At 37.1% G+C, this 23,243-nt stretch overlaps 1 protein-coding gene across 2 annotated transcripts in view; it reads left to right on the plus strand.

The window, feature by feature from the left end:
• Positions 1-23,243, plus strand: part of LONP2 (lon peptidase 2, peroxisomal) — a 108,557-nt gene that overhangs the window by 15,779 nt on the left and 69,535 nt on the right. For both annotated transcript variants that reach the window (XM_033218330.1, XM_033218331.1), the window contains 4 exons: positions 2,887-3,050; positions 4,273-4,367; positions 10,396-10,654; positions 18,004-18,145. In XM_033218330.1, coding sequence (XP_033074221.1) covers positions 2,887-3,050; positions 4,273-4,367; positions 10,396-10,654; positions 18,004-18,145 — 660 coding nt within the window. The remainder of the gene's footprint in view (positions 1-2,886; positions 3,051-4,272; positions 4,368-10,395; positions 10,655-18,003; positions 18,146-23,243) is intronic.

The following is a 23,243-nucleotide window of genomic DNA, read 5'->3' on the forward strand; positions in this document are numbered from 1 at the left end:
TTTTTTAAAGCATGTAAGCATTTTTCTCACTTTGTTTTGGTTATCATTCAAAAGGATAATTTACTGAGCCATTTCCCCTTTTGTTTCCAGTGTTTTACATATTGTAAACACTAACAAATAACTCTGATGGGTGTCTTTGAGTGTAACATTTTTTTACTGCATGTGGTATTAAGGAAGTAATACAAAACTGTTTCTTAAAGGGACTGTATGTTGTGTCCGAAATTTGGCTGTTTTCAACTTACAAAAGTTTCCATTTTTATTTAGTCAAACTCTTGATCTTTTTTTGTTTTCTAAGTTTAAGTCCTCTAACCTCCAGTGGCTTGATAAATATTCACTTTCCTTTCAGTTTAACTTTAGTTGATTTTTTTTAAACTATTTAATTCTTTAACCCATATATTATTTTGAAGACAGCAGTTGTATTTTTCCCTCAAATAGCTTTTTATTTGACTCAACACCACTAATTAAATAATCCTTCCCATCCCCATTATCATCCATTACATTTATATGTATGATGGGATCTGTTTGAAGTCTACCTTGATCTGTTGATTTTTCAATTTTTGTGTCTGGACAGAGTTTAGATTAGGAAAATATATTTGATATGGACAGGATGTGAAAATGGCAGTTCTTTGAAGGCTGTTGGAGATGCAGAACTCTGACTTAAGTGAGGTGTTGAGAATTATGTTAGCAATTTGATGTCATCAGTACAGAAGTCTTGTCATCAAAGAGAATACATTGTAGAGAAAGCAGAGCAGAAGGGAAGAACTCCTCCCTGGTGGTACTAGAGAAGGGGCAGTAAAGTAGGCCAAGGAGAGAGATAGGAACAGTGATCATCATGCTGGGGTTTAGTACTCCAGGACACCATGCTGTTTAAAACATGCAGAAAACTGGATTATTTCTGGCTTGAGATCAGATTAGGGATTCAATTACTCATTTTGTGTAGAAAGACAAATCCACTGGGAGTTGCAGAAAACTGCAACTTACTCTTAATAAAGGTTGCCATCACTTAAAATGAAAGTTTTTCAAAAGTGCTCCAGAAAATGGTTAAACAAGAGACAGTTATTTAAAAAGTAGGGGCCGGGCGCAGTGGCTCAAGCCTGTAATCCCAGCACTTTGGGAGGCCGAGACGGGCGGATCACGAGGTCAGGAGATCGAGACCATCCTGGCTAACACGGTGAAACCCCGTCTCTACTAAAAAATACAAAAAAATTAGCCGGGCGAGGTGGCGGGCGCCTGTAGTCCCAGCTACTCGGGAGGCTGAGGCAGGAGAATGGTGTGAACCCGGGAGGCAGAGCTTGCAGTGAGCTGAGATCTGGCCACAGCACTCCAGCCTGGGCAGCAGAGCGAGACTCCGTCTCAAAAAAAAAAAAAACAAAAAAAAAACAAAAAAACAAAAACAAAAACAAAAAAAAAAATAAAATAAAAAGTAGGAATCAGGATAATATTTGGAGTTAGCCTAAAACTCTGTCCTTTTCATTCCCCTAAGAGTTGAAAATCACTGTTTTAGCAGTCAGGAAGGAAAAATGCATTAAAAAGTGCTTTTGTCTTAACAATGAGATCACTGATATGCTTATAGAAATCTCACTTTTAAAAATATATATAATATGTTCAGTTTTTTATTTATAATATTTTATTTGCTGATGACTTATAAGAATAAAAGCATATATTTAGTACTTATGTTTTTATAAAATTAAATTTTTATTTACTGCTTTATGTTTTAAACATTTTTATATTTGAATGTATCAAATAAATAAATTTTCCAGGTTAAAAAATAAGTTCTGGGCTGAATGGGGTGGCTCACACCTGTAATCCCAGCACTTTGGTAGGCTAAGGAAGGAGAATTGCTTGAGGCCAAGAGTTCAGGACCAGGCTGGGCAACATAATGAGACCTCTACAAAAAAAAAAAAAATTTAAAAATTAGCCAACATGCTGGTGTGTTTCTGTAGTCCCAGCTACTTAGGAAGCTGAGGTGGAAGGATTGCTTGAGCCAGGGAGGTTGAGGCTGCAGTAAGCAGTGTTGATGCTGTTGCACTTCAGCCTGGATGACAAAGCTTGACCCTGTTTCAAAAAATAAAATGTTCTGGGGGCTTTTAAATTAAATGCTAGTATATCATTTTGCTCCAGTAATGGTTGTTTATTCATGAATTTCAAGGAGCACATAAGGTAGTTTTAACATATGATAGAGAGATCATAGCGGAGAACACAGAGGCCATTTGACTTTGCACAGAATATGTTTTTTAGATTTGAAAGAACAATTTTGACAGGATGGGAACAGATGCCAAAGGCTCACTAAAGTGATTGATGAGGTAGGGGATCTGGTGGTTATAGCCACTTGTCACAGAACCTCACAAGAAGGGAAGTAAATAGTGTGGTAGTTAACTAGAAGGAACTAGAGGTAAGAAAAAATATTTTGAAAGCAGGAAAGCTTTGAAGACAAAATAGAGCCAGTGGTGGAAATGTTGAAGGTGCTAGGAAGAAGTTTTGTAATATGAGAGATAAAATGGAATTTTTTTCAGTCACCAAATGGTAAGAAGTAATGTATTTCAAGAAAATAGTGGCTGCAATAGTAGCTCAAAGAAAGATAGTTCCTAGATGGTTTAATCATTTCTGGTATCCAGTTCCTTGAAATTTGTTTTCTCATGCACGTATTATTGTAAGCGTATACCAAAGAATCATGTCTACCTTATGCTGGTCTGCTTTTGCAATTCTACTGCCTCTCTGTATACAACCGCCTGAAGTTCAGATTATCATTCTGAACTTCACTTCCTAAAGCTATAGACTATAGTCATAAAAATGTTTATTCAGAACCAGTCATAATCTTATGTGTACCTGGGTACTATTTCCAATTTATTTTGACATACGGTTTTACTCTTCTGCTTTCTACATTAGGTTATAGCAATACGCCCTATTAGGAGGATTACACATATCTCAGGTACTTTAGAAGATGAAGATGAAGATGAAGATAATGATGACATTGTCATGCTAGAGAAAAAAATACAAACGTCTAGTATGCCAGAGCAGGCCTATAGAGTCTGTGTCAAAGAGATAAAGAGGTAAATTATAAAAAGCATTTGTTCATTATTGTTTTCATGCTTAGTACTCCTGATTAACATTCTTAGTACTCCTGATTAACACCACGTTCACTACTCTTTTCTCAAATACTGAGGATACATGGTGCAAGTCTTCCACCTGCAGTGTGCTGTCAAGCATTATAACTCTTGCAGCTGCCTTTTTGTTGTCTGAAAGAATAGACCATGCTTCTTTGTTTATACGTAATGTTTGTTCAGTTAGCATCGTATTCTTCACATGTGACTTTTCTTCTCTAGATTATAAACTCTCAAGGGCAAGGACTGTCCATTTCTCTTCGTACAAGACAAAGTACAGGGAAACCTTGATAACAGAATAGGATATGTGGGTTGATTACATTTTCTGGATATCCCCAGTGTTAAACTGAAAGCCATTTTTCCTTCACATACTTTTAACTTTATAACTCTTATTCCATTTTCTTTTATTAGTGAATTGTAATGAGCCTGTTTGAATGCTTAGTGACTTCATACTTGACTTTCTGAGGCTCACAGTTAAGAACTTTGGTAATTGTAGTTGATGGGTATTTTATATTGCCTCTGACATCAGTTAATATATGTAGAACATTTATTACGTGCAGAACACTTTGCTCAGTACTGCATATATTATGGAAGTAGCATTTGTTATTAAGTATATATTAGCTTGCTTTTATGAGCAGACCTCACTCATCTCTGATACAAAAGAATAAAATTACTGTATTACGCATAGTTAGGCACTTACATCTTACTGTGATAAGTAAACCAGTGGATATGTGTCACTTGACTATCCCTGTGAGCTTAAAAGGGACACACACTAGTGAGGCCATATTTCCAGGATAGAATTAGATATACTGTTTTCTCCTGCAGTTTGCAGGTATCTGCCTTATTTTGTTTTGTAAGTACATTAAATACTTAATGTACTTACAAAATATGAGAATACATTGTAGAGAAAGCAGAGCAGAAGGGAAGAACCCCTCCCTGGTGGGACTACAGAAGGAGCAGTAAAGTAGGCTGGGGAGAGAGAGAGGAGTGGTGATCATTACATTACAAAACAAAATAAACGTTTTATTATCTGGATACTTTCAGACTTTTTCAGATTTGTTTAACTAAACATGCATGATATATCTAACCAAGAAAGAGAGCTGTTTGATTTTTCTGTTACAGAATTTTTCTGTGTTCTTGAACAAGTTTGCTATGTATTCTTTCTCCACAGACTCAAAAAAATGCCTCAGTCAATGCCAGAATATGCTCTGACTAGAAATTATTTGGAACTTATGGTAGAACTTCCTTGGAACAAAAGCACAACTGGTAAGCCAAAAAATTACACCTTTTTTGCAGTCTAATTGTCACTCAGAAAGCTCATGCAATTTTTCATTTCAAATTTACTCCACTGATTGTCTTACTGTTATTTTTGTTTTCAATTTTTTGAAACCATTTTATTGAAGTGTGATTGGCATACAAAAAGCTGTATATATTTAATGAGTACATCTCAGTGAATTTCGGAATAAGTATACACCCATAAAACCATCACAATCCTCATAGCGATAAACATATCCATCACCTCCAAAGTTTCCTCCTACATCTTTTGTGATTATTATTATCATCATTATTATTGGTTTTTTTGTTTTGGTGCTGGTGGTAAGAACGTTGAACATAAGGTCTAATGTTAAATTAACAATATTGTTAGCAATAGGCACTTTTCTTTGTAGTAAATCTCTAGAACTTATTTATCTTGCATAACTGAAACTTTGTTCCCTTTAACCATCACCTCCCATTTTCTTCTCCTCTCATCCCCTGGCAACTACTAGTCTACTCGCCATTTCTATGAGTTTGACTATTTTAGATTCCACATGCATTAAATAGGTAAAATCATACAGTACTTGTCTTTCCGTGTCTGGCTTATTTCACTTAGCATGATGCCCTCTAGTTCCATCCATGTTGTCACAGATGGCAAGATTTCCTTCTTTTTTAAGGTGCATAATGTTCCATTGTATGTCTATACCACATTTTCTTTATTCACTTATGTATCAGTAGACATTTCAGTTGTTTCCGTATCTTGGCTATTGTAAGTAATACTGCAGTGAATACGGAAATGCAGCTATCTCTTTGAGATCCTGATTTCAGTTCCTTTGGCTATTTACCCAGAGGTGGGATTGCTGGATCATATGGAAGTTGTTTTTTAACTTTTTTAGTAACTTCCCTACTGTGTCCATAATGGCTATACCAATTTACATTCCAAACAACAGTGTACAACGGTGCCCTTTTCTCCATATCCTCACCTTCACTGGTTATGGTTGGTTTGTTTTTTTTAATAACGGCCATCCTAACAGGCATAAAGTGCTTTCTCATTGTGGTTTTGATTTGCATTTCCCTGATTATTAGTCATGATAAGCACCTATTTGATTTTTTGGTGTTAAGTTTCATGAGTTGGTTATATATTTTGGATATTAATCCCTTATCAGATATATGGTTTGCACATATTTTCTCCCATTACATAGGTTGCTTTCTCATTTTGCTGAACTTTTTTTTCTGTACAGAAGCTTTTTAGTTTGATATAATTTCGCTTGTTCATTTTTGCTTTTGTTGACTTGACTTTGGTGTCATATCAAAAATACCATGCCCAGACCAATGTCAAGGAGCTTTTAAAATATATTTTCTTCTAGGACTTTTACATTTTCAGGCCTTACATTTAAGTCTTTAGTCCATTTTGAATTAATGTTTATACACGGTGTAATATAAGGGTTCAAGTGCGTTCTTCTGCATGTGGGTATCTGGTTTTCCCAACAACATTTTTTTGAAGAGACTGGCCTTTCCCTGTTGCATGTTCTTGGTGCCCTTGTTGAAAATTAGTTGACCTTCTAGCTAACCTTATAGGGTTTATTTCTGGGCTCTCCATTCTATTCCATTGGTCTGTGTGTCTGTTTTTGTGCCAGAATCTTACTCTCTGATTACTGTAGCTTCGTAATATAACTTGAAGTCAGAAAGTCTGGTGTCTCCACGTTTGTTCTTCCTCCAGATTGGTTTGGCTATTCAGGGTCTTTTGTAATTTCTTATTAATTTTAGGATTTTTTAAATCTATTTTTGTGAAGAATGTCATTGGAATTTTAATAGGGATTACATTGAACTAGTAGATTGCTTTGAGTGGTATAGATATTTTAACAACATTCTTCTAGTCTATGAACATGTAATATCTTTCCATTTGTTTGTGTCTAACTTCTTTCATCAGTGTTTTATGATGTTTAGTGTACAGACCTTTCACCTCCTTGGTTAAGTTTGTAGTTAAGTATTTCATTCTTTCTGAAACTATTGTAAATGAGATTGTTTCCTTAATTTCTATTTATTTATTAATTTGTTTGACAAGGAGTTTCACTCTTGTCGCCCAGGCTGGAGTGCAGTGGCGTGATCTTGGCTCACTGCAACCTCCGCCTCCCAAGTTCAAGTGAGTCTCCTGCTTCAGCCTCGCAAGTAGCCTCAATTACAGGTGCCCGCCATGACACCTGGCTAATTTTTTGTATTTTTAGCAGAGATGGGGTTTCACCATGTTGGACAGGCTAGTCTCGAACTCCTGACCTCAAGTGATCCACCCATCTCAGCCTCCCAAAGTGCTGGAATTACAAATGTGAGCCACTGCGCCTGGCCCTTAATTTCTCTTTAGAGAAAGGTTTTTTTTCTTTTTTGAGCTTTATTGAAGTGTAATTGACATAGAGTAAACTTCACAAATGTAATATGTACATTTTGATGAGTTTTGACTTATGTATACATCTGTAATGTTATCACCATAATTAAGATAATGAGTACAACCATCACCTCCAGAAGTTTCTTCATGCTCTTTAATAATCCCTTCCTTCTTCCCTGCCCCTTTCCTCCTTGTCTCCTAATCCCCAAGCAACCACTAAAGATTAATCTGTATTTTCTAAAATTTCATATAAATGGAATCATAGAGTATGAGCCCTTTTTTCTGGCTTCTTCAATCCAGCATGATTATTTTGAGGTTCATCCATGTTGCTGTATATAACAGTAATTTGTTTCTTTTTATTGCTGGAGTTGTATTCTGTTGTATGGATATACCATCATTTGTTTATCAGTTCACCTGTTGATAGACATTTGGGTTGTTTTCAGTTTTTTTGGCTATTAAAAATAAAGCTGGCTGGGCACAGTGGCTCACACCTGTAATCCTAGCACTTTGAGAGACCAAGGTGAACAGATCATTTGAACCCAGGAGTTTGAGACTAGCATGGGTAACATAGGAAGACCCTGACTCTATTTTAAAAAGTAAAATAATAAATAAAATAAAAATATTTAATAAAATAAAATATCAAAAAATAAAGTTACTGTGAGCTGTGGTAGTAAATTTATTTTTTAATTTATTTAATGTTTGCATGTCATAACAAAATACTGCCTTTTAGTTGAAAGGAAACATTTCTTGGTAGTCTGAGATGCCATGTGTGTCAGCACTAGAGATGTATAGCAGCCGTGTATCCATCATGAAAATAATTCCATTGTTTAGCATTTCAACAAAGAACTGAAGATGAGTAAATTATGGTATAAAAGGAGTCATGTTAAGCTCCTAAACCTTTGCTACATAGGATTATGTCTAGATAATTGTGAGTGTGGTTATAGAACCATGAAAATGCCATTCATATATATATTTTTGAGACGGAGTCTCACTCTGTTGCCCAATCTGGAGTGCAGTAGTGTGATCTTAACTCACTGCAACCTCCGCCTCCTGGGTTCAAGCAATTCTCCTGCCTCAGCCTCCCAAGTAGCTGGGATTATAGACGCTTGCAACCACACCCGGCTCATTTTTGTATTTTTAGTAGAGACGAGGTTTCACCATGTTGGCCAGGCTGGTCTAGAACTCCTGGCCTCAAGTGATCTGCCTGCCTTGTCCTCCAAAAGTGCTGGGATTACAGACCTGAGCCACTGAGCCACTGTGTCCAGCCTAAATATCTTCATTTGTTTGTTTTTTGAGACGGTGTCTTGCCCTGTCGCCCGGGCTGGAATGCAGTGGTGCGATCTCGGCTCACTGCAACCTCCGCTTCCTGGGTTCAAGCAATTCTCCTGCATAGCAGGGATTGCAGGCGCCTGCCACCATGCCCAGCTAATTTTTGTATTTTTAGTAGAGATGGGGTTTCACCACATTGGCCAGGCTGGTCTCGAACTCCTGACCTCAAGTGATCCTCCCACCTCGGCCTCCCAAAGTGCTAGGATTACAAGTGTGAGCCACCGAGCCCAGCCCCCAATTCGTAATTTCTGAAAGAGAAGTTTACCTACCAAGTGGAGATCTCAGATAGTAACTGAAAGCAGAAAGGAAAGCAGAGAGGAAAGAGTTGTAGGAAATATCTTTGCAGATTTTCCCATCTCAGAGGAGTCAGTAGATACCATTTCAATCTTCCAATTATAAATAGGGAAATTTATGTTGAAATTTGAAAATTTTTTTTATGTAACCACATGTGTTATTCAAAACAGGAAGCCTGCTTTCTGAATCATTAAAGAGAATAATAAGAAAAATATATCTTGTATGGAAAAGATAGAAAATAATGTATACAGCATGGAAATCACCTTTACTTAAAAGACTGAAAGAACTTTTAAAATTATCTTTACTTGGCATATTTCTTGGAAGAAATTTCTTCACAGTGTTGTGTCTTTTCTAAATTATCTTGACTTTTATTCTTACCTTACTGAATGTGTTAATCATGAATGGATAATGCATTATAACAAGTACCTTTTTAGGTACAAGATGATATTTTGATGGAAACTTACTCTTCTTGGACATGATGATATTGATGACCTAACATTGAACCATCTTTGCATAACTAAAATAAATCCCACTTGGATTTAGTAGATTATTCTTTATAGATTTGATTTGCTAGCATTTTAATATTTACAGCTATATAAAAAGGGATATCTGAGGTTTTCTTTTATGTTTACTGTGGTAGGTTTTAGTGTCAGGGCTAGCATTGTGAAACAATTGAGAAACTTTCTATCTTTCACTTCTTCATATATTCATTGGTTGGGTTCTGGAGCCAGGAAAGGGGGAAGAAATTTTAGTTCTTCTCCTCCTACGTCACTCACCTAGGACTCTGACTAAAATCAATAGTACTATAATTAAATTATATAGTTGACTGCTTAGCTAGGTTTTTGGGGGAACCAGCTTGGGAACCAAATTACCATCTCAGGCCATTTTTTTCCTTTATGAAAAACTCGTAGCAAATTCTAGATAATTAAAAGAGTGTGTACTAATTAATTAAAAGATTTGTGTGTGTTTCTCTCTCCCATCTTCTTCTTTCACTGCCAGCATGATCATGTGACTGTGTATTATCCTCTGGCAGCCACCCATCTAATGAATTTATTTTGGCTTCTGTTACCTGGTGTTTAATCTGAGTATTTTAAGTGCTAAAACATATTAGTAAACCTGTTGAAAGCCTGGCTCTAGAAACAAAGCCTAACTCACACACTTCTGGTGAGACTTTGATACAACTTTCTGTGTGGCAGTTAGGCAATTCTTTACATCATCTCTTTTTTTTTGACCCAGCACTTCTGTTCATAGAAGATAATCTGAAAGAAATCATTGCAGATATATGGGATGATTTAGTTACAGTGATGCACAGTTGAAGCATCTTTTATAAATGTAAAGATGTATAAACAACTTGAATGCTCAGCAGTAGAGAAGTAGTTAAATGAATATAGATAATTAAGTAATGGAGTATTCAGTAGCCATAGAGTGTTACTGATAAATGTATGTGTGACAGTGAAAGTTGTCTGTAATATATTAAGTGAAAAAAACATTTTACAAAACTTAAAGTCCCCGTAAAATCCCATTTTGAAAAATAGGTTTGTAAATGCATGCACACAGCCTGGAATAACACATACTGAAGTAAAGGTAGTGGTGATCTCTTGGAGGCATGAGATTATGGGTAACTGTTTTCTTCTTTTCTATTAGTGTGTCAGCTTTTCTGGAATGAACATACATTACTACTGAAATAAGGAAAAAAATCACCCTTTTTTAAAAGGAACAAATGCCAGCACACATAGAATATGTAGAAATTATATCTCCATAAGAAGTAATGCATAACTAGAAAATCATTCCAAATAAAATGATATGAACATTGAGTTTTTAATTGTTTAGTCCCTACTATCTCTGGAGACACTAAGTCTTAAGCAGAAAAACCAAACCAAGTGCAGATCTCCTAGAAGCCTCATTTAGAAGGATCCAAGTCTCTTCTTATCACATCTGTTTTCAAAAAAAAATATTTTGCTCTCGTTATGCTTGAAAGGAGTTCTTTAACTTAAAAATTTTATGTGTTCTAATTATTTCTGTTGGGTTATTTGACAGACCGCCTGGACATTAGGGCAGCCCGGATTCTTCTGGATAATGACCATTACGCCATGGAAAAATTGAAGAAAAGAGTGCTGGAATACTTGGCTGTCAGACAGCTGAAAAATAACCTGAAGGGCCCAATCCTGTGCTTCGTTGGCCCTCCTGGGGTTGGTAAAACAAGTGTGGGAAGATCAGTGGCCAAGACTCTAGGTCGAGAGTTCCATAGGATTGCACTTGGAGGAGTATGTGATCAGTCTGACATTCGAGGACACAGGTAGAACACTTCTCTCAGTTTAATCTCTGATTCCTCTTTCTTTTTAATTGACTAGAGCTCCCTAAAAGCTTAGGCATAGCATACGTCTGTTTTCTTTAAAGGGCTATTTGTGGTACCTTCAATGGAAAGGACATTTACAAGACTTATCAGCTAGCCTAGAGCCTCTAAGCACCCAAACTGACCTTGGTTTTGTTTGACAGTGGATACCTACTCTGTGCCTCAGCTTTCCTGGAATCTCATTTGAATGTAATTATAAGTTATTTATGATTGGATATTATTATGTCTTTACACTCTTTTCAACCCAGTAGCGGTCCATAAATAACCTCTAACTCTTAAACAAAGTAACTGCAATAGGGAGGGCCAATAGGAGGTAGGAAGTCTTTAATAACAAGCTTCTTCTGATTGCAGTCTAAGCTTCCTTTTATGAAGGTTGGTTTGTATTATGAATATGAGTAATAAGGATAAATGTTAGCGTAATTATTAAGGCTTATTCTTGCATTTTGGACTCACTTTCTATCAAAAAACAATAAACTGTAAGAACTATCTCTCTAGGCTGGGTGCAGTGGCTCATGCCTGTAATCCTAACACTTTGGGAAGCTGAGATGGGTGGATTGTTTGAGCCCAACAGTTTGAGACCAGCTTGGGCAACATAGGGAAACACTTTTGTCTCTACAAAATTTATATTTAAATTTTAAATTTTAATTTTTGTCTCTACAAAAATTAAAAAATCAGGCAGGCACAGTGGCATGCACCTGTGGTCTCAGCTACTCAGGAGGCTGAGGTAGGAGAATCATTTAGGCCTGGGAAGGTCCAGGCTGCAGTGAGCCATGATTGTCCCACTGCTCGCCAGCCTGGAGATGGAGACATTATCTCAAAAAACAAACAAACAACAACAACGAAACTGTTTCTGATTCATCTGACATTATTAGAATCAGATTTGCATGTTGCATTCATTGTTCTCCCTGATCTCTCTGTTGATCTGATGGAAGATGCCTTGGGAAGGTATGAATTTACATTTCATGGTTTAAAGGGTTCATAGCAATTGTAAGTTGTGAGAAAACATACCTGTAGTGTATGTGTTAAAGAACATGTTTAAATGTAGAAACCATGAACTGCTTATAAAAGAATATGATGCTTTTTAAATATCTTGTTCTCTATTATTCAAAGGGATCCCTATCCATAGACAGGGATGGGAAACTGTTTCAGAAACTTTTCTATGAGAAATGGTTATTTTTATTCTCTTTTATTTGCTCACTTAAAATTCTTATGCATTTAAAAAAAATCATTACTGGCCTTGTGTGGTAGCTCACACCTGTAATCCCAGCACTTTAGGAGGCCAAGGCAGGCAGATTACTTGAGCTCAGGAGTTCAAGACCAGCCTGGGCAACATGGTGAGACCTCATCTCTAAAAAAATAATAAATTTTAGAAAAGAATCATCACGGCCGGGCGCGGTGGCTCAAGCCTGTAATCCCAGCACTTTGGGAGGCCGAGACGGGTGGATCACGAGGTCAGGAGATCGAGACCATCCTGGCGAACACGGTGAAACCCCGTCTCTACTAAAAAAATACAAAAAAACTAGCCGGACGAGGTGGCGGGTGCCTGTAATCCCAGCCACTTGGGAGGCTGAGGCAGGAGAATGGCATGAACCCGGGAGGCGGAGCTTGCAGTGAGCTGAGTTCCGGCCACTGCACTCCAGCCTGGGTGACAGAGCGAGACTCCGTCTCAAAAAAAAAAAAAAGAATCATCACAAGATTTTAGTAAATAAACAATGAGGGGTGCAGATCAGAGTAGAGAATTGATTTGGGTGATTTCTTCTGGCAATTTCAAAAGATATTTTTGTTGCCTAGACTTCTTATTCTTGCATGTACCACTAGAGGCTGTAGTTAGCTTTCGTAAAGGAATTGACATTTCTCTTGGACCACACTTAAAGAAGCTGTGTCTAGGGCCTAAATCTCATTTTAGCGACAGAGTAAGTCTTTGACGGCATTTAGAGAGTGAGTTTGTGGAATTATATGAAATTGACATCATAAGCACATGACACGTAGGTGATTTGTTCTTATTTCTTTTCACATTGGTATTGATTATTTGATAAGGCTTGGAAAGCACTTATTTAATGTCTAACACACAGCATTCACTAAAAATTAGCTTTAACCATTTAAATTCTATTAATAAATTCTCAGGAGGACAAATTTAGATTTACAAGCTTCAGTATGAGTTTTTATAAATTTCAATCTGATTTTTTAAATTGCCTTCTAAAATATTTATCCTATTCTCAGCATTATTGCTTAATTTATATGGCAGAATTAGAGAAAATGCATTTTTCTATTGCCTATTAATGGACAATGTATAGTGTCATGGTTCTCACCACTTATGAACATCGTTGGATTAAAATAAATCTCTGTTTTAAATCCTTACTGACATATAAAATTTGTTCTTTTTTTCAAGTGAATATGCTTTTGTGTGTGTGACTGTATTAAGAAAATTGAGCCTAAAGAAAATAAGACTTGACTTTATGAGTCTTGTAAAAGGAGGTCGTGTTACAATCACCATTGCCTAAAATATTTGTAAATATAACCTTTTTAGAAACGTATGTATGGAGGCTGTGATGGTTGCTGAGTAAAAAGTATCAGGATTTGTTTTGTGAATCATTTTATTCAGCCTGATTTTAGATACACCTTGCTGGTAGGTGTTACTTAGCTATCAGTGTACCAGATGTTTGATTAACTACTATGGCAGCCTGCCCTTGTGCTGTTGGGGACGTATTACCCATCTACCCCATAAATTATTAAAGCCTGTTGAAAAATTTTATTTCAAACCCTGTTTGGAAGCACGTGGAGAGTAGTGGGGTTCAGTTGTTGAGGAAAGGGTGAGGGCAGAGCATGCACTTAGGTCAGTTATGAATTGAAGGTGAATAGGAGGAGGAGAGAAAGAACAGTTGAGGATTCCAGCACAACCGTGGGTGTGCCTGGGGGAACATGCGGTTCCATGTGACAGTTGAGGCATTTGGGAGACAACCCAGGTCTTGGCATTTGAGTACTGGTCACGTGCTCACAGTTAGAGTTCATGAAAAGTTTTGTTTTTCCTTAGCCTCTGAGTAGGCACCACTGTTCCGCAGTCTTAGAATAGCCAAGGAAAAAGAAAGCTGCTTTGTTACTGCCCTTGCTTATCCTCTCGATTTTGCCACTCACTCTCCCTGTTTTTCCATGTGTAGAACCCTGGCCTTTTGCTGAAAGTACCTGCGTATGAGAAGGAGGATGCCGATAAGTTGGGGATTTATTTTAAAAACAAGCAAAGATATATTTTTTAGGGTTAAGCAGTAATGAGGTGGGAGATGGGGAAGAAAAAGAAAGGCTTGCCTTAACATTTAATCCTACACTTGGAAAATAATAGTGACCTGACTAAACATTGGCTCATTTTTGTCTATATTGTTTTGAGTAGCTTAAAGGGAGAATAATATTTATACTATGTATTAACTCATTCAGTTTTTCAGTCTTTTTGACATTTCTCATTTGGGTTTATCTCCACTGTGATTTTTCTGTCCACTTTGTAAGCCACAAAATACCCGTTCCCTTCTATCAATTTTAACAACTTAAATTTTTATATTTAAATATTACATTTAAGTAATGTAAATCAATTCACACAAAGTAAATATAAAGTAACTTCTTTTAAGATGAAGTTTTATGAAATCATGTTTGCATAATTGTTTTTCATTTGTTCTTTGGTAAAAAGAAATAATATATTAATGTTATGATATATCTTAAAACACTATTGATATTCACTCCTAGAAATAATTTATCAGCTGTTTATTTAGATAATAAAATTATATTATTGCGAGAAATCCTTGGCTCAACTTGCCAAGATGAGATGAGAAGAAAAATGACCTTGTGATTTCCACATTGATACATTTTCATATGTAACCTGAAATGGTAAAGTTATAAATAAACTATTTCATTATTATTTCTACAAGGGAAAAATAACTGAAACAGCAAGCTTCTAATATATTTTTTAGCATAGTGTACCAGATATATTATGGTTTGCCCACTATCCTTTCAACTTGTATTTGCATGCAACTCTTCTTTGCCTCTCCAAAACTTAGGTTTATTTTAAAGACTCAACCCAGGGCTTCCTCTATTAATGTAAGTGCAGTCAGTTATGATTTTACTCTTCTCTAAACTGACCACCTATTGTGCTCCTTTATAGAATACGGGCCTCTGGCATTTCTGCCATACAACTGTGGAGATGAAACATAAATACGTTTATAAAAAGTACAAGCTTTCTCAGGCAGGGGATTTATTATATATCTTCTTTATGTACCCCATGATGCTTATTTAACATGGTGCTAAATGTGGTGAGTGCTCTCTAGGTGTTTGTGAATTCATATAAGATTAAAACATAGTATTTTGGAAGTTGTGCAACCCTTTAGATGAGTACACCCATACAAGTTAGTCTGTGAAAAGATTTAGTAATGACTACCAGAAGAAGAAGAATTGCGTTTGTTTAAACATGCTATTATACATTAAAATCCCAGTTTCTTAAAGACTATTTTTCTTTTTGAGATCATTAGGATCTTTTTTAAACTGACTACTTTTTCAAGTTTGAGATACACCCACACACCCACCCACACCCACACCCACACCTACACATCCACACACCCTTGGTAGAAAATGTGAAAAAGGAAAAATGAAAGGAAAAAAAATTCTCATGTTTTTCTATCATACAAAGATAATCACTGTTAACATTTGTTTTGTACTGCCAAACTTATCATTGGATTTTAAGTGACAGAATTGTAATCCTGTCATTTTCACTTAACGTTGTAACACTTAAACTCTTTTATATTCCAAATTCTTTGTAAATTTTATTTTAATGGTTTGCATTATAGCCTGAGGGAGCCCTTTAATCAAATAGGTAGGAAGAGTGGATGGTGAAATGCCTATGTTTTTCTCTCTTGTCTGCTATAAAAGACATTTGCAAAGTTACTTCCATGAGGCAGAAATTGAAATGGAACTCAGGTGTACTGATTTCTGCTCTTGTGCTTTTTCCAGGAAACCAGAAGTAAACTTTAAGTAGCTGTTGCTAATAACGATGAGCATCTTTGGAAAGCTCACTGTGGGCCAGGCACTGTGCTGTGTGCTTTACCTGTGTTCTCTCATGATCCTTTTATTAATACAACCCACCAAGTTGACACTATTATCCCCATCTTATAGGTGAGGAAACTGAGGCTTAGGTCAAGTAATTTGCCCAAAATAGTATTCAGAGGCTTGTACTATGTTACCTTTAGAGTGTTGATGGAAAGATGCTTTGAGTGCTGGAATGGTGGATCTGGTGGGAAACAGTCTTACAGCTCTATATCTAGCCACTATTCTGTGGTGAGACCCCGTCTCTGTCATAAAAGTGCTCACTGGCTCTTTAGAGGAGGTTATTATACCCATGAATAAAAACTAGGTCATAAGTAACCATCAGATGAATTATGGGGCCGGTAAATGCTGTAGACGTTGCATTATTGGAGCAGTCACTTTGTGAGAGGTAGTCAGAAAAAGTTTTTTAGAATGTAGACGTTGCATTATTGGAGCAGTCACTTTGTGAGAGGTAGTCAGAAAAAGTTTTTTAGAATTGTTGGGGTTTACGTAAGCAGGAAGAGGGCAGGAAGGCACCATATTTTTAACAAAGGTAAAAAGTTTAAGAGCATAATATGATCTCGATTGTGGATGAAGCAAAAAAGTAACGGCAGCAAGTTGGGAAGATGAATGGTAGCTGGATTGTGAAAAGCCTCGAACTCCAGACAAAAGAGTTTGAACCTTATTCCGTAGGCTCTGGGAAGCAATGGAAAGTGTAAGAGGAATTGCTTATATACAATGTGAGTAGAATCTAGGATTCCACTTTTTTTAGAAAGGGTGCCTACCTAGAATATTATTTTCTCTCTGTAACTTTAGGTGCAGAATTGTCAGTACCTGTTTTTGAAGTTTACTCATCAAAAAAGGAAAGGCAAATATATAACTGTAGCAAAAAATGACCTGTTAGAGGCTTTAAGATTCTTTTTAAAAATTCCCTTCCCTACCACCCTTAAAAATCAGAGTAATGGCAAATCTGTAAGTTCTCTAGAAAAATAATTTGAAAGAATTTATTAATTCTGAGTCTTGTCTTTCTTGTATCTGATTCTGAATCTTGAATATGCTAATTCCTTATATTAACAGGACAATGTTTATTGCATTTGCTTCCGGTGCCTTGGTCACCTTTCCTGGATGAAAGGCATTCCCACGATGTTTTTAAGGCTTGCTTGTCTTTTCAAAGGTCACTCTGTTTGTTCTGTCCTACTTTATACCAGTCATGTGGCAGAATTCAGGCCTGCTCTGTGAATCGGCTTTGTGCAGATCATGAGGTAACTGCGGCTGTTCCACTTCTCGTTGATCATTGTCTTCTCGGCGGTCAGGCTTTTATGCCTCTTCAGAGACAGCATTTGCTTTGCACAACGTAGACAGCAAGGCTATAATTAAAATTAGTAAATTGCTGCTTTCAGTTTTGCTGGCTTTGAAAAAAATGCACCTTTTTTGGTTTGATAAACATATGTGTTTTTATTTCATGCCACACTCTACATCTGTCATAATTGTGTGGGTGATTCTGGTCCAAATATGATAAAGCATGCTCTCACATTTTAACATTCAACAAAATACCTGGCTGGCCGAATGTGGTTATTGCCAATTAGTGCGTATGGGATGAATACAGTTTTGTTCAAAATGACAGAATAAGAATAATGGAATTCTGATATAAATACTGTTGAACCCAGATCCTCGTACTATAGTTAACAGATTATTGCCTCTGAAAATAAAAGAGATTGGAGTTTTTCTTTTTTGTTGTTGTTTTTGGTCTACATTCTGAGTGGCCCTTTGAACCGATTTTAATCTTCTTCATGAAGATGATGATGTTTTAGCTGGCCCTGGGGCAGCCATTTCAGTGTATGTAAAGGTGGTTGTGTTGGGTAGGGGGATGCTCTGGAAAATCATGGAAAGCATGGGAATTCATAGGGTACTTTGGACATTTTGGAATCTTGAAGAGTAAGAACCGTAACTGGTGACTTAAGGGTCGTGTTTCTTCATTTCACCAAATGGCAAATGTGATACAGTTCTTCCAATATCATGGGCAACTTGTAACCAGAATTAAGTAGAAGATAAGGTTGTAATTGAATATAATAACTTTTGATTTATCGTAGTGCCTTTTAAATACATAGTACCTCTTTGCTATATTATGGTGATAGCTAAATGATCTTTTCACATTCCTAAGTTTCGATTTCTGTATGGCGTCGCTCCTGCCTCCTGACATCTCACACTGGAAATGTGCTGCTTGCTTTCTCTAGGCGCACCTATGTTGGCAGCATGCCTGGGCGCATCATCAACGGCTTGAAGACTGTGGGAGTGAACAACCCAGTGTTCCTATTAGATGAGGTTGACAAACTGGGAAAAAGTCTACAGGGTGATCCCGCAGCAGCTCTGCTCGAGGTAAGATTTGGAAAATTCCCTGTCTGTCTTCATACTGGAAGAGTATGGAGGAAGGTTGATAAACGTACTCAAATGATATACACAGTGGTGTAGCTTTAGTTATGGGAAAAACAGTTTGATACTGGCTGAGGTCTGAGCAATTTGGCACTTCAATTAAAATGTTTTTGAGATTTCTTTCACTAAGTCCCCTCTTTTTTTCTTTTCCTTTTCTATTTTAATCAAATAGTTTAACAAAATTTTGTGCACACTTGTTATCTAGAGACCAACAATTCTACACAGTTATGGCAAAAAAAAACCAGCAAGCAAGTCTCCTCCCTGGGGTCCTCCATGCCCTCTTCTGCACTGTGACCTCTAACTTTTAGTTGATTAACCCTACTTTCAAAATAGCATGGCTATCTTGCACTTCTTGGTTTTTGTTTGTTTGTTTGTTTGTTTTTTTAGTTTTTGTCATTTTCTTTTCTTTTCTTTTCTTTTTTTGAGACGGAGTCTCGCTCTGTCACCCAGGCTGGAGTGCTGTGGCCGGATCTCAGCTCACTGCAAGCTCCGCCTCCTGGGTTCATGCCATTCTCCTGCCTCAGCCTCCCAGGTAGCTGGGACTACAGGCGCCGCCACCTCGCCCGGCTAGTTTTTTGTAGTTTTTAGCAGAGATGGGGTTTCACCGTGTTAGCCAGGATGGTCTCAATCTCCTGACCTTGTGATCCGCCCGTCCTCGGCCTCCCAAAGTGCTGGGATTACAGGCTTGAGCCACCGCGCCTAGCCTAGTTTTTGTCATTTCTATAGACTCCCCCCAACAGGAGGTGAAGATTTTACCTTTTTTCTTCCCTTGTCCCCACTGTACCATTTTTATATCCTAGATCGCACAATAAGAAGTTTTTCTTGTTTCTGTTACATCCATATTAGTATTTACATTATTCTGATTATGTAAATGTTTTTCACAGCAGGAGCCATGTGGTAAACTATGATCACTTTTCCTGTTCCTGTTTTTGTTTTTCTCTATGTTTTAAAAATCTTTTCAGAGTTAATTGTCTTATTTCTTTTGTTTGCTTTTTCATCAGTCGTCTAATTCTGTCAAGACATTCAGACACTTTAGGTGTTCTATCCATTTTATCTTAAAGCGTCCAATCTGAACTGGTTGTTTTTGACATCCGGTTCTTTGTGGCTGCTTCCTAGGTTCTCCCTTCACCTCTCACCATGTTAGATTTCCTGTCTCCCGTATTCCATTTCTTGCTCTTTCTTGGTCCATTCCCTCATTTTTGTGGTATTAACTCCCTGATAGTTTCCTGAGAAAGCTTGCATGAGTGGTAAATGTTTTAGACTTTGCATATCTGAAAATGTCTTTATGTTTCCCTCATACTTGATTGGTAATTTGAGTATAGAATTCTGGTAAAAAATAATTTTTCTACAGAATTGTACTTTGCCTCCATTTTACTTCACTTTCCCATTTCAGTGTTGCTGTTGGTAAGACTGATTCCATTCAGTTCCTATCCTTTCAGACCTGCTTTACCCTGAAAACTTTCAGGTTCCTCCCTTTATCCTGGGATTCCGAAATTTCATAATAATCTGCCTTGGCACAGGTTTCTTTTCATGCATTTTTGCTCATTCTTTCTTTGAATTCTTCCTTTTCTTTGGTTCTAAAATGTTTTCTTAAATTCTTTTATTGATGATTTTTCCCCTTTATTTTTTGGAACTCCCATGACTTGGATATTACGTTTCTGACTTACCTTTCCTTTCCTATTAGTCGCCACTGTTATGTTTTGCTCTGCTTTCTGTGTAGACTTTCTCAGATTTATCTTTGAAAAACCCTCTGAGTTTATTATTTCTTTTTTTTTTTTGAGACGGAGTCTCGCTCTGTCGCCCAGGCTGGAGTGCAGTGGCCGGATCTCAGCTCACTGCAAGCTCCACCTCCGGGGTTCACGCCATTCTCCTGCCTCAGCCTCCCGAGTAGCTGGGACTACAGGCGCCTGCCACCTCGCCCGGCTAGTTTTTTGTATTTTTTAGTAGAGACGGGGTTTCACCGTGTTAGCCAGGATGGTCTCGATCTCCTGACCTTGTGACCCACCCGTCTCGGCCTCTCAAAGTGCTGGGATTACAGGCTTGAGCCACTGCGCCCGGCGAGTTTATTATTTCAAAAACTTTTTTTCTCTGCGTGTTCTTTTATAGTATCCTGTTCTTGTTACATAGTTGTAATATATCTTATCTCCATGAGAAAGGTACTTATATTTTTTAAAATTTTACTTCTCTTACCACTCGGTATATTAAAAAGAAAAAGACAAAAGTTACTTCTCTTTAAGCTGCTTTAATCTGTTTATTATGTATTTCTTTTAATCTCTGTCTTTTATATTAGAGTCTTTCATTAGACATCTGGACATTTTTGTTTGTGTGTTTATATTTAATAGTAAGGAACAAAAAAGCTGATTGGAGGGTGTGAGCATAGGAGTGGGGCTTATCAACAGTGAGTTCCACAATAGAGTGGCCTGGCTGGGCTGTTTGGTTGAGGAATCTTCTACTCAATTAACTTTAAGTCTTCCTTCTTAGGATGGTCAGATTCCTCAGAGAAGACTCTTCATATCTCTTGCCTTGAGAATGAAGGCCTGGCTGCCATCATTCTGGGAACCCAGCAGGGGAAGAATGATTGGGGTCAGGGGTATCACTGCATTCGGCATCTGTATATATGCATTCACCCAAGCTCTTGTTTTCAGCATAGTATATGTTCTTCTCAGCTGTGCCCAGGGTCCAGTGTGCAGAGAACCACTGTTTTATGTTCTTAAGAAAATAAACTTCCAGTGTTTTGCTGGGGTGGGGGAGAGGATCTGGGATCTGACTGCTTCCTAAATTTATTTCAGCCAGTCCTCCTTATTTTAGCACATCAGCCTCTCCTCCCTTTTACCCTTGCTTAAAATATTATTAATGCAAATTGATTTGTAACCTTGAGGAAACCTTACTTTGTGAAAGTTTTTATTTTTTTCTTGTTTATTTCTGTGCTTTGAGCTCCCTCATGCTTTCTGTTTTTTTCTGTTTTTGTGATCTTAGAACAGGATGACCTGGGACATGTGTCTTATTAAGCAGGAGACCATACATTCTGGTTTGTCTGGCACATTCCCAGTTTATGCCTAATATTAAGTGCACCCTTTTTTAGTCTCAGAAGTGGGTTTTGTTTGGATGATAAAAAAATACAGTTACCTTACTTAAAAGCCCCGGTGTTTGGAGGTAAGAGTTTGATTTGGTTCAGTTTTGCTATTTTTTATTGAAAGATCATTACCTTCTGGCTCCATAACTGGTTTACTCTGGTTCATTTTACTATGAAGAGTAAAATAGTGAACATTATTTAAGATTTTAGTAGTTTCTTATATAATATCTTTAGACTTTCGGTTTAATTTATATTGAGACATTTTTTCAGGTTATCTGACAGATTTTCCCATTAGACACTTACAGTTATCCTGTTGAAAAGAATTTTAGAGTACTTCCCTAACACTTAAATTTTTTCAACAACTGTTTTGAAGCAAGTTCACCAAAGACAGCTTTACAGGTAGTAGATGATTAAGTCCCCTGTTTATTTGTTCAGTTGATACACACTGTGTTTTAGGTCTTCACCTATATATACTTTGTAATGATTTAATAGTATTTGTTAAATTAATCTTTGATAACAAGCAGCTAGCATAATGATATTTTCTTGTCTGATGTAGACCTTGGTACTCACTTTTTTGGCAGTCGATTTATTAGCATTCAAAAAAATAAGTATGAAACCTCAAATGGTATCTCAAAGTGAATGCCCCTGGGCCCACGTACTAATCACTGTAGTTTAGTTATGAATAGCATCGGTTCCTTACAGACTATAAATGCTATAAAATGAAGCAAGACATACATGTGGAGGAACTGAGTATCTTGGTACCTGACATCGTCTTCCTCCCTGCTTGCCCAAGTCCTGGGTAAAAACCTCAGACCTCACAGATTGTTGAAACAGTTAAATAACAATACATGTTAAAGCACTTTATAAATGGTAAAGTACTCTACAGATGTTACTTTAATATCCACTGATATGTGTCCATTTTGAAAGCCACTTGCTGTTTCCATTGCCAGTAGGTTCACTTAAATTTAAAAAAAGAACAAATTCAATTACACAACACTTTACATTTAAAGTGAATATTCCTGAGAGTTTGAAGACCCAGGTATAGTTTTATCATCTTTCCACATAGAAAACCTACTTTAAAAAAAATGATATCTAGATATTATTTGTAAAATGTATAAGATTATTTTATGTTTAAGCTAATTTATATTATTAAGGTAAGCTTAGTGAGGAAGGCATGTTGAAAGCTAGGCCTCTTATACCAGATAGCCAAGTTGTGAGTTCAGAGGAAAAATTCTCAAAGGAAATTAGATATGCTATTCGAGTGAACACACCGATGATAAGAAAGTGAAACGGCCTTATTGCTGATATGAAGAAAGTTTTAGTGGTCTGGATAAAAGATCAAGCCAACCACAACATTCCCTTAAGCCAAAGCCAGTCCAGAGCAAGGCCCTAAGGCTCTTCAGTTCTGTGAAAGCTCAGAGAGGTGAGAAAGCTGCAGAAGAAAAATCTGAAGCTAACAGAAGTTGGTTCATGAGATTTAAGGAAAGAAGCCATTTCCACAACATAAAGTGCAAAGGAAAGCAGGAAGTACTGATGTATTGTAGAAGCTGCATCATGTTGTCCAGAGCATCTAGCTAACATCATTGATAAAGGTGGCTACACTAAACAACAGATTTCCTGTGTAGATGAAACAGCCTTATCTTGTATTGGAAGAAGTGTCATCTAGGACTTTCATGGCTAGAGAAGTCAGTACCTGGCTTCAAAGCTTCAAAGGGCAGGCTAACTCTCTTGTTAGGGGCTAATGCAACTGGTGACTTTAAGAGGAAGCCAGTGCTCATTGACCATTCTGAAAACCCTAAGGCCCTTAAGAATGATCCAGAATCTACTCTGCCTTTGTTCTGTAAATGGAACAAGAAAGCCTAGGTGACAGCGCATCTGTTTATAGCATGGTTTTACTGAATACTTTTAGCCCACTGTTGAAACCTACTGTTAAAAAAAAAAGATTCTTTTGAAAATATTACTGCTCATTGT

Source organism: Trachypithecus francoisi, unplaced genomic scaffold (genome assembly GCF_009764315.1).
Source record: "Trachypithecus francoisi isolate TF-2019V2 unplaced genomic scaffold, Tfra_2.0 Lachesis_group10, whole genome shotgun sequence".
Lineage (NCBI taxonomy): Eukaryota > Metazoa > Chordata > Mammalia > Primates > Cercopithecidae > Trachypithecus > Trachypithecus francoisi.